We start from the raw sequence: 18,235 nt of genomic DNA on the forward strand, positions 1-18,235 counted from the left end.
GAAGGGGGCCTGGCACGTAGTAGTCACTCAGTTAAATTTTTTTTTTTTTTTTAATGAAATGGACATGGAATAGTCATTTTATCATCAAATGTCAGTGCCCAGCACTGTTGTACTGCTTGGGTACCTCTTGTTCACGCTAATAAATTAATGATCTTTGCAATAACTGAGGGATCATTTGGTCTGTCTCAGTAACACAAACCAGAACTTACATGAGCTGTGTATTATAAAAATACACCCGTGGGAAGGAATGCAGACGTTAGCTACTGAAATAGGATGTTTCCCTAAGTCTTTATTCTCTAAGTCTTTGTGTTTATCTATTTTTCCATCCTGGTTAAATGGCTTGTTTAAAGTGTTATCCCAAAGGAACAATATGAAACTGTTAATTAACAGATTTATTGGCATATAGTTCATGTACCATAAAATTCATTGTTTTAAAGCATACAACTCAGCAGTTTTCAGTATATTCATAGAGCCATACAACCATCACCAATATCTACTTTTAGGAAATTTTTATCACTCCTAAAGCTAGTTTTGAGTATTTTGGCAAAAAAAAAAAAAAAGGTACAAATAGACAAGAATTGAGGAATAAAAAATTAATTTTACCAGGGCCAGGTAATCTGAAGGATCACATCATATGAGTGAATATTATTGGCCAAAAATTCTGCTTCAATATGACGATGCTTGTAGCCCTGTCCCCAAGTTGAATTCACATTTAAAGTGTCTAATGCCTAGACTTAGATATTAATTTTTAATGTCTTTCAATGAGTTTCTGTTTCATTATCTTGTGATTTCACTAAAAAAAAAAAAGGAACTTTATGAATTCTGGATGATTTTAAAAAGCCAACACATTTAACCTTCTTTGAACGTATAAATAATATCAGTGCATCCATTTGAGTCTTGCCTAGGGTCACAAAGTAGAAGGCCCCCAAACAAGGCTGTGTGAACTTGTGCCAACATTCTTCTTTATCAGAAGTATACATAGACTCTGTGTTCCCATCTTAGAACCATTATTCGCTAGGGCTGTTTTGTTATTATCCATATAGTAATAATAATAGTAACTGTTAGCATTTTTTTTTTTTTTTTTTTGAGCGTATGATTGATGAGGACCTTCTGGAGGAGATACTGCTACTCTTCTCATTTTTACATTGATGAATGATGAAACTGAGCCTTAGGGAAGTTAAGTTTCTTTGCCCAAGATCACATCACCTGGCAGGTGGTACCACTAGGACCCCAGGCTTTTAACTGATGCAAATGACAGGTATTTTAAAGACATCAGAAATTCTGTGACACAACATTTTAGCTTTTCAAAATAAACAGGCTTTGTTGTTGTCGTTACTACAGAAGAATTATTTTATATTGTACATGCTCTGTGGGACAGTTGACGCAGCTTAGATCCCTAATTAATAGAAAACCAACTGGCATAAAACTTACCTCAGCAACACTTGTTGAGTACTTGCCAGGTCCCAAGTTCTGTACTAGTTGCTCTATGTTTTAGTGGTGATTCAGAATGTAAGTAAATCTGCAACAACAGCCTTGCATGCTCTCAAGAAATGATTGGTGGGTGAATAATAGTGTCTGTGGAAACTCTCACCCTTTCAGATGGAGAATAAGTGGCGTTATATATGGTTCTCCATGTCCTTAGCAGAAGCAAGGAAACCAAAAAAAAAAAAAAAAGCCAACCCCCACTGCCATCAAGTTGATTCCGACTCACAGTGGCCCTACAGGACAGAGGAGAACTCCCCCATAGAGTTTACAAGGAGCACCTGGTGAATTCAAACTGCCAAACTTTTTGCTTTAGCAGCCATAGCACTTAACCACTATGCCACCAGGGTTTCCAAGAAAGGAGTGGTAAATTTCCAGCAGTGGAACTTGATACTTTTCAGTTGACTTGTAAGTAAGATATGTTTACCAAATGGTGAGGCTGCTAGGCTTCTCCACACATCATTTCCTTCTCAATCTTTGTTTAAGGAATAGTCTTGGGAACTGTATCCCAGATGAACTATGTAAAGATTGCTTCAAATAAGATTGTATATCATTTGTGAGGATGAAATAAAACACTTTATTAGTACAATAATTTGCTTTTACAACAATGCTTTAAAATCATCTTCAATTTTGTGAATATAATTTTACTTTATAGTTTTATTTCCAATGGCTTCCTAATTTGGAAGACTATTTTAATTTAGTTATTTAGTAAACATTAGTAGTATGATAGGAGTTCAAGATGCTTACAGTCAAATATAAACTGTCTATTAGGATTATTAGGATTAGAAGAAAGAATCTGAGAGAGGAGGGAAGAAGTATACTAGTTAAGAAGAGTGGTGATATTTAATAACTTCAAATAGATATACATACATAAGTACAAAACATATACATAATACATGTATGCATGTACACATACAATCCAGTTTTCAATATTCTAGTTATAGATATACGTCTTAGTCATCTAATGCTGCTGTAACAGAAATACCACAAGTGAATGGCTTTAATAAAAAGAAATTTATTCTCTCACAGTCCAGTAGGCTACAAGTCCAAATTCAGGGCGCAGGCTCCAGGGAAGGCTTTCTCTCTGTGGGTTCTGGAGGAAGGTCCTTGCTGTCCATCTTCCCTTGGTCTGGGAGCATCTCAGTGCAGGAGGAACCTCAAGTCCAAAGGACATGCTCTGCTCCCGGCACTGCTTTCTTGGTCCCCCTGTCTCTCTGCTCGCTTCTCTCTTTTATATCTCAAAAGAGATTGGCTTAAGACACTATCTAATCTTGTAGATCTCATCAATATAACTGCCTTTAATCCATTGTATTACATCATAGTGATAGGATTTACAACATACAGGAAAATCACATAAAATGGTGGACAATCACACAATACTGAGAATCATGGCCCAGCAAAGTTGACAGATATTTTTTGGGGTACACAATTCAATTTATGACAATACATTAACTTCTTCATGAACTATTTTCGTATATTTTTAGATGTGTTTTTGATCTTGTATCAAAGATAGGAATTAGGTTATTTTTTGCTTTTCCAAATATCCAAATGAATATTCTGCTACTTAAAATTATGTTTCCTGCAGAATGTTTAATAACATGAACAAAATGTTTATTTGTTAAGCGTAAGTGAACATGTGGGTTAAGGAATTTAGTTTTGAAAATGTCTTTTTTAAGAAGCAACTTAGAGATTGAAAATTTGATTATTTGTGTTCTTCCTGCCTTGCTTACTATTTAGCCATCTCTCTCTCTCTCTCTCTCCTTTTTAATTGTTTTTCTTCTTTTGGTTCAAATTTAACTTAAGAGATATGAAGTAAAAGAATTTATTTTAAAACAGTGAGTGGCTGCTATATGCAAAATAATCTACTGGATGCTGTGGGGGACTCAGAGGGAAGTAAGACGTCATCCTTAACCTCGGGGCTATGTGCAGTCTAGTGAAAGATATGAACAAAAATAACCAAAGAATAAATGAGGACAGGAAAGGTAAAGAACTGTGTTGTGAAATATAAGCGGGGCATTGAACTGGCCAACCTCAGAGTTCTAAATCAGCACATGGGAGTTGCTTTTAAAATCCCACCCCTGACAGCATGGTGAGTTTGAGATGTTCCCCAAGTCTGGTGCAGAAGAGAAGCCTGAATGGAGGAGCCATGCTTAAAGTCATAGCCTACAGATGTATCTGATGAAAGGAAGTACACCCAGATCTGAAGACAGGAGTCAGTTTTTTGCTTTTTTTTTTTTTAAAATGTGCTTTAAGTGAAAGTTTACAAATGAAGTCAGTCTCTCACACAAAAACTTATATACACCTTGCTACATACTCCCAATTGCTCTCCCCCTGATGGGACAGTCTGCTCTCTCCCTCCACTCTCTCTTTTCATGTCCGTTTCACCAGCTTCTGACCCCCTCTACCCTCTCATCTGCCCTCCAGGCAGGAGATGCCAACATAGTCTCAAGTGTCCACCTGATCCAAGAAGCTCACTCCTCACCAGCATCCCTCTCCAACCCATTGTCCAGTCCAATCCATGTCTGAAGAGTTGGCTTTGGGAATGGTTCCTGTCCTGGGCCAACAGAAGGTCTGGGGGCCATGACCACCGGGATCCTTCTAGTCTCAGTCAGACCATTAAGTCTGGTCTTTTTATGAGAATTTGAGGTCTGCATCCCACTGCTCTACAGCTCCCTCAGGGTTCTCTGTTGTGTTGCCTGTCAGGGCAGTCATCAGTTGTAGCCAGGCACCATCTAGTTCTTCGGGTCTCAGGCTGATGTAGTCTTTGGTTTATGTGGCCCTTTCTGTCTCTTGGGCTCGTAATTACCTTGTGTCCTTGGTGTTCTTCATTCTAGGAGTCAGCTTTAATGCCAGTTCATAAATGTCAATGGAATGTTTAAAGCACAGTAAAATTAAATTTAGAATTTCATACCGTATTCTGTTTCATCATTTGTATTAAATGAAAAATGTTATTTGGACAGAATTGCAGCACTTTTGCTCTGGCCATATAGCTTTAAAACAGAGAGTACCAAGGAACTCTTCTGTGACAGAAAAGGAAAGGACTTTACCAAGCCAGAGTCCCTCCTAAATAGCTTCACTGTGCCTTAACTGGGACTGTGTTCCTGAACTAGAAGTTCTCGGGCAAGGGCCGGGGTCTAGAGAAGTAGTGTGTGCAGTGTGACAGATCTTCTCGGGTCACTCTGGTGTCTGATCCCACCTGAGAACCACTGGCAGAACCGTTCGTGATCCCAGTCTTTAAAACCCTCACGTTGCTAGGGAGAATAGGACAAGTGTCTACAATCATTGTGTTGTCCGCTTCGCAGTCTGATAAGAAAGGGAACTGGACAATTTCACAAAAGGGTTTCTGTCACACCCCAGACCCATTTATGAAAGGCGTAAGTGGATAGAGGTCATGAAAATCTTACAGCCACAAGTGGTCCAAAATGAACAAAAAAAAAAAACCCAACCAGTGCTGTTGAGTCAATTCTGACTCATAACGACTCTATAGGACAGGGTAGAACTGCCCCATAGGGTTTCCAAGGGGTGGCTGGTGGGTTTGGACTGCTGACCTTTTAATTAGCTGTGGCCAATCAGGGCTCCCCAAAATGAACAAGTGAGAACAAACCCTGTAAATATACTTAGCTATTTTTATGTAGAAATGAGCTTAAGATATGCATATGTATGTTGAACATTGTGTTAAAAAAAAAATCTGGGATGAGGAAGGCTTTTTTAACCAAGACGTGAAACCAAAAGGCATTAAAAAAAAGATATTGAGTATAAAAGTGCAAAAAAAAGGAATTTGCAAATGATAGTACTTGCAATGTAGGTAACAAAAGATTAGTATCTATTATGTAAGGAGCCCTGGTGGCACAATGGCTAAGTTTCCAGCTGCTAACTGAAAGGTTGGTGGTTCAAACCCACGAGGCGCTCTGCAGGACAAAGGCCCGGCGACCTGCTCCCATAAAGATTAAACCAAATCCGTTGCTGTTGAGTCAATTTCAACTCACAGTGACCCTATAGGACAGAGCAGAACTGCCCCATAGGGCTTCCCAGGAGCGGCTGGTGGATTCAAACTGCCGACCTTTTGGTTAGCAGCCGATCTTTTAACCACTGTGCCACCAGGGCACCCTCGTAAACATTATAGCCTGGGAAATCCAACTGTACAGTTCTGCTCTGTCCTATAAGGTCACTATGAGTTGGAATGGACCTGATGGCACACAACAACCACATCTATTACATGAAACAAGTTTTTCAAATTGTAAGAAAAAAAAAAATCCAATCATAAATGATATAAAAAGCACTTTACAGATGGGCAAATCCAGATGGTCACTACACATAGGACAGTATGTCCTAACTCACTAGTAGACAAAAAGAAAGTAAAATAGCAATCCAGTATCACCCTTTCGAGCAGTCAGGCTGGAAAAACTAAAGGAAAAAGGACTCTTAACTAACACCCACTGCTGCTAGTAGAGACGTCGGGAAAGGGTGCTCTCATAAATTGTTGGGGAAATGTGACATTGCTAAAACTGATTCAGAAAGCAACATGGTGACATCTAGTAAAATGTAAAATAAACTTTTTGACCCAACAGTCTTCCCTCTGGTACCCTGTTCTGTAAAAATGAAAGCAAAAATAGATACTTGCATGTGTTTGCTTGTGCAAGGCGAGAAGTATGGAAAGCACCCCCAGGCCGTTCCTGTTGCTGTCGGAGGAGGTAGTAGATGACGAGCTTGTTTGTGTTCTGGGTGTCATTTCACTTCTTACACATTAAGTATTTTGTGTATTATTGTGTAATTTGAAAAATAACCACAATTTTTTCCCCAAAATAGAACAGATTTAAAAATCAGAACAGTAGCTTTAAAAGCCACCCTACATTTAAATAAATATATGTTACTCCCATTTGGTATATGCTTGAGAAGATTATTTTTGTTGTTTTTGTTTTGATATAAAGCTTCAATTTGTGAGAAAGAGATTTATCTTTTTTTTCTAGAGTGACTATTAATAGAATGACAGAGAAGTTTTTTTGTCTTGTCCGCAAGAAAAATGTTGAAAGATAGCTGTTTATTTCATATTTTGCTCATAGGTTATGATGACAATGTATTTCGTTTTCTTGGGTAGGTAGATGTGGTTTGGCAAATTATACTATAAACAGAGCCAAAAAAACATCATAAACTTGGACAAAATGATCTGCAACGTAGGTGGTGAATAAAATATTCATAATATACAAAGAGCTGTTACAAATTGAGAAGAGAAAGATAATCCAGTGGGCAGGTAATATCACCCATGACTGTGAATGTTTTTATCCTAATATGTTTGGGCTTTATACAAACAACAGTTTTTAAAAGATTTTTTTTTTTTTTTAACTGATGTACAAGTAAGAAAGTGAACCTTCATTTCCAGGAGACTCTGATTGTCATGGGCATTATATTTCTTAGTACAGATGTAGCTTCCAAAAGAAGATGAATTATATACTAATTGGGTGGCTGTGTAGAGTGAATTGGAGATGTGCCGCAGGTTATTCAGACAGGCAGTAGCACGAGCCTGCACTGTAGCCCTGGTGCCTCTTCCATGGTCCTTTTGTGAAATATACCCATGAAGTAGTAAGAGTTCACGCACAAGACTCAACAGAGCTCATCTGGGCCTCCCGGACATTAAGCATTAAGCAGCAAACCTGACAAACATGAAACACCTGGCAGCTATTTCCAGCTGAAGCTGAATTTTGCCTGCCTTTTTTATACCAAACAAAAACATTTGCAGCCCTGGTGGCTCAGTGGTTAAGAGCTCAGCTGCTAACCAACAGGTAGGCAGTTCGAATCCACCAGCCCCTCCTTGGAAACGCTATGGGCCAGTTTTACTCTGTCCCGTAGGGTCGCTGTAAGTTAAAATCAGCTCGACAGCAACAGGTTTTGTTTTGGTTTGGTTTTGGTTTTTGAGGGGTCCCTGGATGGTGCAAACAGTTAATGTGCTCAGCTGCTAACCAAAAGGTTGGCGTTTCGAGGCCACAAAGAAGTGCCTTGGAAGAAAGGCCTGGTAATCTACTTACAAAAAAAATGAGCCACTGAAAACTGTATGGAGCACAGTTCTACTCTGACACGCATGGGGTTCCTATGAACCAGAATCAACTTGATGGCATCTGTTTGGTTGTTTTATAATCTTTTTATACTTTTTTCCTAAGGGTCTCTGTGGGCAAAGAGTGTTCTTTGTTTCACCTTTGTTTAGTGGAGCAAAGGAAGGCAGTGGCATGGTGTCCAGCAGGTGGGTTAAAGAGGATGGTGCAGTTCACATGAATTTACCAGGGCCTGTCAAGCTGAGCTTAAAAATACTCTCTGTATTTAAACATCTTTTAAAGGTTTGAGGGACAGTAAACTCTTGACCTTAAGCATTTTTTTTTTTTCCCCAGAATGAAGGGCTTTTGTTAGTCAAACTTTGCAAATTACTTTGGATGGATTTGGGGTCTGTGTACCACACCATGTAGTAGGGAACTGAGCCACAACTGTTGAGACTCTTCATTTATTTAAGCACCAGTGGTGTGTTGTTGTATAGATAGTCATAATGTCATCTGCACGGATGAAAATAGAACCAGGACATATCACTCTCAGTCCCTGGTACAGGGTGTTTTCTCTCTGTGTGCAGAAAAAAAGGAAGCATAGAATCCGGGATAATGACTCTCAGACAAACTCCAATGGACGAGAATAATTGATCTGTGCTTTCAGCCTGAAAATTCTGACCGCTGCTCGCACTTGTTCTTATTTCTGCTGGGAGTAGCAACTGCTTCATTCAGTATCTCACTGGGAGATTCTTTTTGTTTTCCTCACCAGGGGAGTGAAATCTGTAAGTTTTAAAAATCTTTAAGAAGCATATCTATTTCAATACCAGTCATTTTTAAAATATTGAATCTACTACCTAATTTGTTTTAAAAAATTTACTCTCTTCCTTCTCCGTCTTTCAATAGCACTGCAGAGATGTAGCATTTTTTTTCCTCTTCCGGTTCTGTTGTGCATTAGGTGACAGCTTACAGAGCACATCAGTTTCCCATTCAGTAGTTTGTACATAAAGGATTCCATGACGTTGGCTTCATTCTCCACAATGTGTCAGCACTCTCCCCATTTCCGTCCTAGGTTCCCATGTCCTTTCGTCCTGATTTCCTGTCCCTTCCTTCCTTCTCATCTTTGCTTTTGGAAAAATGTTACCCTTTTGATCTCATATAATCGATTGTTCTAAGGAGCACATTCCTTTTGGGTGTTACTGTGTATTTTATGGGCCTGTCTATGGTTTGGCTGAAAGGTGGTCCCCGGGAATGGATTTCAGTTCCGGGTCAGGAGGGTGTCTTAGGGTTATAGTCTCGGGGATTCTTTCCAGTCCCTGTCAGACCAGCATGTCTGATCTTTTTTGTGAATTTGATTTTTCTACATTTTTTCTCACATTCTGTCTGGGACCGTCTGTTGTGATCCTAGTTGGAGTGGTTGGTAGTGGTAGACAGGCACCATCTAGTTCTTCTGGTCTTGGGGTCATGTAGGCTGTGGCATATGTGGTCTATCAGTCCTTTGGACTGATTGCTCCCTTGAGTCTTTGGTTTTCTTCATTCTCCTTTGCTTTGAACCGTAAGACACCAATAGATGTATCTTAGATGGCTGCTAGCAAGCTTTAAGACCCCAAACACCAAGCATTTTCTTGATGTTTAGGCCTGTGGACTCTTTTGCCTCTCATTGGATCTGTTGCTGTTGTGTGCTATCAACTCATAGCAATCCTATATGACAGAGTAGAACTGCCCTATTGGGTTTCCTAGGCTATAATCTTCACGGGAACTGATTGCCAGGTCATATCTCCTGGGAGGTAGCAGGTGGGTTCGAACCACCGACCTGTCAGCAGCCAAGCACTTAACCATTGTGCCAGCAGGGCTCCTTCTCATTGACTCTAGACTCCTATAATTGAACAGTATTGTACTTCTTCCCCAGAATTGTAGAACAATACAATCCTGTTGTTTTCAGAAGCAATCACAGAGATCCAGTATGTCTAATATGGTAGCCAAGTGTGGTTTTTGAGTGCTTGAAATATGGCTAGTATGACTGAGAATCTGAATTTTTGATATTATTTAATTTTAAAAGTGAAGCGGTATGAAATATTTTTCCATTAAATACAGCCTTATATTGTTAAACAGCAGCTTTAGTTCTGGTGTTGAATGTTCTTTCCAGTGTATCCCAGAATCTATCCAATTTGCTGTGCAGAGAAGTATTCTAGTGTAAACTATTTCTCATTAGCGAATGATTTAAAAAAAAAAAAAATCTTTGCCAGTCTATTACAACTGAAGAAAATGTTCTTGAGAGAGAGACTTGCCTTAATCTTGGGCCTCAAACTCATGTACTCCAATAATGATTTGCGATAAATCTGCTTAAATCCTCAAAAAAAAAAAAAAAAATACAGCCTTATTGCTTTGGTAAGACTAGATTTCGCTGTAACTGTTGAAAATTTCACAGCTGAATTGAGATGTGCTCTAAGTGCAGAATACACACTAGATTTTGAAGACTTAATATGGAAAAAGGATGTAAAATATTTCATGATTTTTTATATTACGTGTTGAAATGTAATATCTCGGATATATTGAGTCAAACAAAATATATCATTAAAATTGGTTTTATTCCTTTCTGTCTTTTTAACGTGGTACTACATACAAGGAAACCCTGGTGGCGTAGTGGTTAAGTGGTACGGCTGCTAACCAAGAGGTCACCAGTTCAAATCCACCAGACGCTCCTTGGAGACTCTATGGGGCAGTTCTACTCTGTCCTACAGGGTTGCTATGAGTTGGAATCGACTTGACGGCAGTAGGTTTGGTTTGGTTTTGGGACTACATACAAAAGTTAGCATGAACTATGAGGCTCCCGTTGTATTTCTGTGGCAGGGTTTCTCAGCCTCGACACCCTTTGGGGGTTGGATAATTCTTTGTTTTGGGGCTGTCCCATGCCTTGTAAGGTGTGTAGTAGGAAACATGGCCTAGCAAATCTAGTATGACTTTGTACCCCAGGTAGAGGCTCCTTTCTATGCTGTGAGGGATGAGCATGCTTCAGCCTCTGTATGAAACCTTTCCTTCGTAAGAATCTCTTGTCCCCCATTTTTTGCTTTAATTATAAAACAGTTCTGTATATTAGCTGCCCTGTAACTTTCATCACTGGTACAGTTCTAATCTCTTGAATATATCGGGAAAAAAAAAATTTATGAAAGAGATAATGTGTGCTACAAAAAAAAAAAAAAAAAAAAAAACCCCATTGCTGCTGTTGAGTCAGTTCCAACTCATAACGACCCTACAGGACTGAGCAGAACTGCCCCACAGGGTTTCCAAGAAGCAGTTGGTGGATTTGAACTGCCGACCTTTTGGTTAGCAGCCGAGCTCTTAACTACTCTGCCACCAGGGCTTCACATGTGTGCTACAAGGCGTTATAAATTCCAAAGTTCATTCAACAAATACTCTTATTCTTTGTGAGGCATTATCCCAGGCAGCAGTGATACAGCAGTAGATAAAACATGAGCGCTCGTGGACGCACGGAGCTGATGTACTGTTCGAGCAGCGTGTCAGGTGAAGGCGCATAAGGAATGCTGAGGGTGAGAGCTTGAATATGTTATTACTCTTACCATCGCAGGTCCCGTCCTCAAACACTGCAAGACCTCTCTCATGCCCACTGTCCCTTAGACCTCCAGTTTATTTTTTTCTTGTAGGCTATAGATTTCCTTCAGCCATTGCTCATAAAAGATGTTTGCCAGACATCTTTGCTCGGCCTGTGAGTCAGCCTCCTGACAGGGGTTGCTAAGCATGCCACTTGGATCTGAATTCCAGTTCCAGCCTATTACAGAGTTGCCCTTGGGGATGTTCCTGTGGCTACTGTCCTTCCTGCTGGCACTCTGAGGTTACATCTGCCCTTTTGGCAGCCTCCTCATGCTATTGACTTAGATTGTGGTCAGCCACCCTGGTCATTTACCAAACCATGACTTCTGCATCATGTACTTGTCCTTTCAGCCAGTGTTCTTCTCTTGCTGACTCTAATCGGTTTTTGCCCACAAAGTGGTCTGCATGAGGGTTTTGAATTTGGCTCAGCATGTCCTACACAAGAAAATAGCATGGGCTTTATGACAGCTGTTGACCTTCACAATCCTTTCCCCCTTCTGTTCTCTGGTTGTGTTCTATAATAGGTAATTCATGTTGTAGATTAACCTGCCGTCCTGGTAAGCAGGGAAGAACTACATTGATTAAATACCACAAAAAGTTATGGCATTAAACACCATAAAAAGTTATGTGCATAGGATCTTCCCAGGTGGAATTATTGGCTGACAGTCCTGGGGCAAATTATAAACTGAAAATAATCACAAAGCTTGGATGTCTTTCATTTTCTGCTTTCTTGACTCCAGAACAGCCCTTTAATCAGAATTGTAATCTATTTTTTTTTTTTAAAAACCTTTTGTCATAGAGTAATTTGATGTGTTTGTTGGGGGAAGTTACAGCCCCTCATTCAATCTTCGCAAAGCTTATTTCAGATCCACAAATTCCTAGGCGACTGTTACATTTCTGATTGACCTTTTCATAGGCAAGAAATGGAAAATACAGTTTACGTTCATCTCTAAAACTGTATTATAAATGCAAATGTTAGAGTATGATGGGGATTCATAGCCCTGGCATCCATGTTGGTGTCACGGAAGATTGATGGTCTTGGGTGGTTGGGGAGTGTGAGTTAAGTACCATCTGTGGTCACTTACTTAGCAGATTAGTTAGATGACAGATTTGCCAAATGAGCAATGGGTGTTCCTAGAAAAAAGAGAAAGAAATCAAAGGAACTTTATCATGAAGGACTTTTTTTTTTCTCATGAAAATGTGCATAGCAAAACCCACTCCCATTCCATAGTTTCTAGACATAACGATCAGTGACATTGGCTACATTCTTCACATCGTGTCAACATTCTTGTTATTTCTCTTCTAGTTGTTTCACTTCCATTTACGTAATCTCCCTGTTCCCCAGCCTTTTCATCTATGCTTTAACATAGCTGTTGACCCTACAGGGTCACTGTGAGTCAGAGTCATCTCAACGGTAAGATGTTTGGATTTTTTTGGTTTCCGTTGGTCTTACGTAGTTTTTTTTTTTTTTTAAGTAATGTAATACTCAGGGGTGACAATCTTTTTACTTTTTGAACTAAACTACTACTTGATTTGAAAAATGACTTCAGGGGATAGTTTAAATTCAAGGTTTGAAGAGTAACTCAGGACCATAGTCTCGTGGACTCTTCCAGAATGAATAGGTCCAGTAAGTGTGGCTTCTTTAAGAATTTGAAGTTCTGTTCCACATTTTTCTCCCTTTTTATCAGGATTCCTCTAATACGCTCCTGATCAGAACATTCGTTAGTGGTAGCCAGGCATCATCTAGTTCTTCTGGTCTCTGGGTGGAGGAGGCAGTGGTTCATGTAGACAGTCCTGTAGTCCATGTCTTTCTCTGATTCTTGGGTTCCCTTCTTTCTCTTTTGTTCCAGACGAATGAAGACCAATAGTTGTATCTTCAATGTCTGTTCATAGGCTTTTAAGACCCCAGACATGACTCACCATACTGGGAGGTAGAACATCAACTTTAAGAACTATATTGTTCCAATTAACTGGATTCTCCAATAAGACCACAAACCTGAGCTCCCAAACTAGTAGAAAAAAACCCTGTCATGAGGACTTTTTAATCATATTCTTTAATTAAAAACTTGAAATGTTTATTTTATAATTCAAATTAATTAGTTAACAGGAGAGAAGTTCTTTAGAGGTTAATTTTTCTTTTTTGCTTAATTTTCCATAAAATTTTAATTACATTAATCCATTTTAGAAGGCAACTGGAAAACCAGCATCTCTTGCCGTAAACCTAAGATAGCTGTAAAAAAAGAATGCATTATGATAAGAATGTTTTAGAAAGTTCATCTGGACACCACTAAACCCCTGCTCCACCAGGGGTTAGGATTTGTAGAAATGGGTCAGCTTCTTGCCGTCCAGGCTGACATGCTGTTTCTCCAAGCCACAGACCCGCTACCACTGATGCCTCCTTCTGGTTACTTCCAGACCCCTACGGGAGCTTTGAAAATGCTTGGAGAGGTTATTTTTTAGGGGTTTTCTGTATATCCAGAGTTGCTCATTTTTGTTCAGTGTCAGTGTCCTTTGGAAAGTAGTAATGTATGATGCAGAACATAAATTTTACATTGGCTTTTATAATTTGTTTGCATTTTTCTGTTTAATTCCTTAAAACTCTTAAGCTAGACTCTGTGATGGCTTTCACTGACATTATTTAGCAACTTGTTGCTGTTGTTAGCTGCTCTCAGATCATTCCAGACATCTGGTGCCCCTGTGCTGAAAGGGGTGAAAGGCTGCCTGGTCCCTCACCAGTCCCATGATCATTTGGGCATCAGACCATTGTGATCCGTAGGGTTTTCACTGGATGATTTTTGGAAGTAGATCACCAGGCCTTTCTTCCTAGTCCATCTTAGTCTGAAAGCTTCATTGAAACCTGTTTACCATCATAGCAACATGCAAGCCCCCACTGACAGATGGGTGGTGGCTATGCATGAAGTTCATTGGCTGGAAATTGAACCTAGGTGTCCTGCATGGAAGGGGAGAATTCTACCACTGAACCACCAAGGACCTCAGTTAGTAGCTAGAGTAAGATAATTTATTAAGTGCCAGAATTCAGAATATGGTAGGTATGCCGTAAACCCAAACAACAAAGTTAGATGTGCCATCACGTGGAAGAGTCATGTGGTGGTCCAAACAGCTGTGCCCCAAGGACAGGGCTTTGGTAAGCCTCAAGAGGTAAAGAGACTTGGAGAATTCAAATCAAAACAGTATGGAAGATATGGGACCAACTGGTTTTCTGTGAAACTCTTTCAGGGTCCAGCATAGCAGTCAACAGGTGCAACCCCAGATTTACCCTGATGTACCTGCTGTATGACACACATTTGTGATGTTTCTCTATACCTGTGTGCCTGTGGCTCTCATGATAATAATTACAGTGGTTTTTTTTTTTTTCCTTCCCAAAGTCAATGACATTAAAATTAAATCTTTATTCTTCTTTCTTTTTTCAGAACAAGCTTGCCCTCCCCTATGTTCTCCAGAAATGACTTCAGTATCTGGAGCATCCTCAGAAAATGTATTGGAATGGTAAATTAACTATCAACTTTGGAATATAACATTAAGGAGATATATGTCTAATTGTACATCCTTTGGAAGGGGATCGTAATGTTTGCTTAAAAGTGAGGCACGACAGCGTTTATGGAAACCTTTGAGAATCAGAAATCGGGAAAAGTCTGATACTGGGTTTTCCTGATAGAGTTTGAACCACTCTTTATGCCATTCAGTATGGTTTTAATGTGACTCCTCACTGTAAGGAAGTAGGAAAAGAGAAGGCTCTTTTTCAGTTGTCACACCATATTTGTATTTCCCATAGACATACCCAGAAATTCTCTCAAAAGGAAAACCAACTCCCCACAGTGTAGAGTGAAATTTCGCTTATACTCTGTGCACAGAGCAAGTTTCTGTACTTGGAATTTGCGAGTGTGGATATTAAATGTCTCTGCTTAGTTATCTGTGCGGGCAGATCTGATTTACTGTCATATAAACCCTTGGGTTCCCTTTAGGATACTAGTCAGCACTACTGCCTTGATGTCAGTCAGGCTAGATTCTGAGTTAGGTTTCTTAACTCTTCTAGCATGACCTTTGACAAGCAAAAGTAATGAAAATTTAAAGACACGTGAGTCCTCAGCTGGCAAAGAGTCTGCCTAGACGTTCCCTTTTTTTAATTTTGTAATTCAGTGAGCAGCCTGACAGTGCTCTCAGACCTCTCCCCTGCGCTGGGGGGAGGGGTATAGTCAGCTTCTAAACATTTTTGTTCTGGTGCTTGAAATCTCTCAAATGACGGTGTGTCCACCTTGACATTCTTCTAAGGTCCCTGTTGTCTCAGTGGAATAATGTAACCTGAGACTTTCATCCCAGAAACATTCATTTTAATCAGATATTTTCTGACTCCTCCTGTGTGGAGAGTAAGCCAATGAAGTTTTGTAGCCTGTTGCTGTGGGATTTATCCCAGCTCTGTCACTCTGTAGCTGTGAGACTTTGGGCAAATGGCTTTGCCCCACTGAGTAGTGTCTCTTCCTCTGTAAAAGTGGAATAATAATCTGTACCTTACAGGCATATTTAAAGAGAAATGAGATGTTGTTGTTAGGTACCGTCGAGTCAGTTCTGACTCATAGCGACCCTAGGCGCAACAGAACGAAACACGCCCAGTCCTACGCCATCCTTAACAATCATTGCTATGCCTGAGCTCATTGTTGCAGCCATTGTATCAATCCACCTTACTGAGAGTCTTCCTCTTTTCTGCTGACCCTATGCTTTGCCAAGCATGATGTCCTTCTGCAGGGACTGATCCCTCCTGACAACATGTCCGAAGTACATGAGGTGCAGTCTCACCATCCTTCTAAGGAGCATTCTGGTTGTACTTCTTCCAAGACAGATTTGTTCGTTCTTTTGGCAGTCCGTGGTATATTCAATATTCTTCGCCAACACCACAATTCAAAGGCATCAACTCTTCTTCGGTCTTCCTTATTCATTGTCCTGCTTTCACATGCATATGATGCAATTGAAAATACCATGGCTTGGGTCAGGCGCACCTTAGTCTTCAAGGTGACATCCCTGCTCTTCAACACTTTAAAGAGGTCCTTTGCAGCAGATTTGCCCAGTGCAATGCATCATTTGATTTCTTGACTGCTGCTTCTGTGGCTGTTGATTGTGGATCCAAGTAAACTGAAATCCTTGACTTTATGTAAAATGTCTAGAATAGTCCCTAGTTTAGCATACTGCTCAGTTAGTACTAGTTCTTATTACCAGCAGCTAATCACGACTGTGAATCAGTGTTCCTGGGCCCTAATCCTATTTTGATTATAATAGGATTTATCAGGACAAACCAAATGTGTATAGACAGATGTTTATATTCTTAAGTAAGATGTTAATTATACCTATCAGTCTCTTTGGAATTGAAAATTTAAAGGCAAAAAAAGTCATATTTATATTCTACATTAGTGTTTTTCAACCCTTAGTAAGTATACTGATCATTGTGATGTAGTATGCAAATACGTATATAGGTGTGTATATAAAATTAAAACCAGTTTCACTAAAGAATCTTTATTTTTTTTGTATGAAGATTCTTTAGTGAAACTGGTTTTAATTTTATATACACACCTATATACATATTTGCATATGTATATAGGCATGTATACTAAAGAATCTTCATAGTTACTGCAAATTATACTTTGTATTATTTTAAAGCTGACTCCAATTTACTAAGTTGACTTTACAGCCTGCTTAATGAACCAAACCCACAGTTTGGAAAACACTGTTTAAAATTACTTTAGAATTAATACCATGGTCTGTCTAAGGCTAATTGGTAAAAGGAGTTTGTATAACAATTTCAGGCATGGATGATGAGTCGTTTTGGCTATGTTGGTTCTGTATTTCTCTTACCATCTCCTGTTTCATTGGGTGTCACTTTAGCAGTGGTGCTGTCAGTTAGTTCAGCTGGTGACCAACAATCTGTCTAGTTTATGCCTAAAGCCGTATTTTGCCTAAAGGAAGACTAAACATGCTTTTAAAAGATGGGAAATAATGTTATGTTGAATTGCGCCTGTGATACTTTGAAATCTACTCAACTTCTCTAGAACAAGTAGTCTTACTTTTATTTTTAGATGCTGAACTATTTGAGCAAATAAATGCTTATGTTGAACCATAAACAAAATAAAGCAAAAGCAGAGCTGCTTAGGTTAAAAGGGAGCCATGGGATATGTTTTGAAATTTGTGTCTATAAAAAACCAAAAACCAAACCCAGTGCTGTCAAGTCGATTCCGACTCATAGCGACCCTGTATAGAACCCGTTAAAAACCAAACTCATAGCGACCCTATAGGACAGAGTGGAACTGCCCCATAGGGTTTCCGAGAAGCAACTGGTGGATTCCAGCTGCCGACATTTTGGTTAGCAGCTGAGCTCTTAACCACTGTGCCAGCAGGGCTCCTGTATCTATAGAACTTGCTGATTAAAAATACAAGAGAGAATGCTTCTGGGGAAATAATATTTTGGGGGAAATATATAGGGTCACTATGAGTCGGAATCGACTTGACGGCAGTGGGTTTGGTTTTTGGTTTATTCTCTGCTGTGGTTCTGTAAGGTACTAAAGTTATAGAAGAACACTTACTAATGTGGATTGAAAGGAAATCATTTAGCTTTGGGCACTATCCGTTGTAGGATCCACCTCTCAGGCAGCAGAAACACTCACTCAGAAGGTGTAACAATAATAGAGACTAAAAATAAGGAGCATCTTAAGGGAGAAATGCAAATATTATCATGGGTAAATTTTTTTTAAGTATTTTTTGGTATCAACCCTCTCCAATATCTGTCTCTTCTCACCCCCCAATGAAAATAGGTCAAAACTTAGAAAATAATAGTATCTGTAGGTTTTACTTGCACTAACTGTCAAAGCGAAGGCATTTTTTAACCCCCCCTTCTTTTTTTTTTCATTGCACTATGACCATTCAATTACATTGAAGAACCCAAAAGTTCACTTCAGATCCTCTTTGTGTGGGTAAATATCAGTTACAGAAGCCATGTAATACCCTTCAGCTATCTCTCTTTCATATCCTAAGTTTTTGATTTGGTAATATTAAGTCTTAAGCAGAGGAAATGTGATACCAAACCATAGCTTTTCAGACCCTTCCCCAAGGGTGTCACT

General features: G+C 39.4%; 1 protein-coding gene across 9 annotated transcripts in view; it reads left to right on the top strand.

Moving 5' to 3' along the window:
• Positions 1–18,235, top strand: part of OSBPL1A (oxysterol binding protein like 1A) — a 238,929-nt gene that overhangs the window by 189,880 nt on the left and 30,814 nt on the right. For 8 of the 9 annotated variants that reach the window (XM_064294638.1, XM_003406354.4, XM_023543923.2 and 5 more), the window contains one exon: positions 14,546–14,621. The exons of the other annotated variant lie outside the window; for it this stretch is intronic. In XM_064294638.1, coding sequence (XP_064150708.1) covers positions 14,546–14,621 — 76 coding nt within the window. The remainder of the gene's footprint in view (positions 1–14,545; positions 14,622–18,235) is intronic. 9 annotated transcript variants of the gene reach the window in all.

The sequence above is a fragment of the Loxodonta africana genome, chromosome 11 (genome assembly GCF_030014295.1).
Source record: "Loxodonta africana isolate mLoxAfr1 chromosome 11, mLoxAfr1.hap2, whole genome shotgun sequence".
NCBI lineage: Eukaryota > Metazoa > Chordata > Mammalia > Proboscidea > Elephantidae > Loxodonta > Loxodonta africana.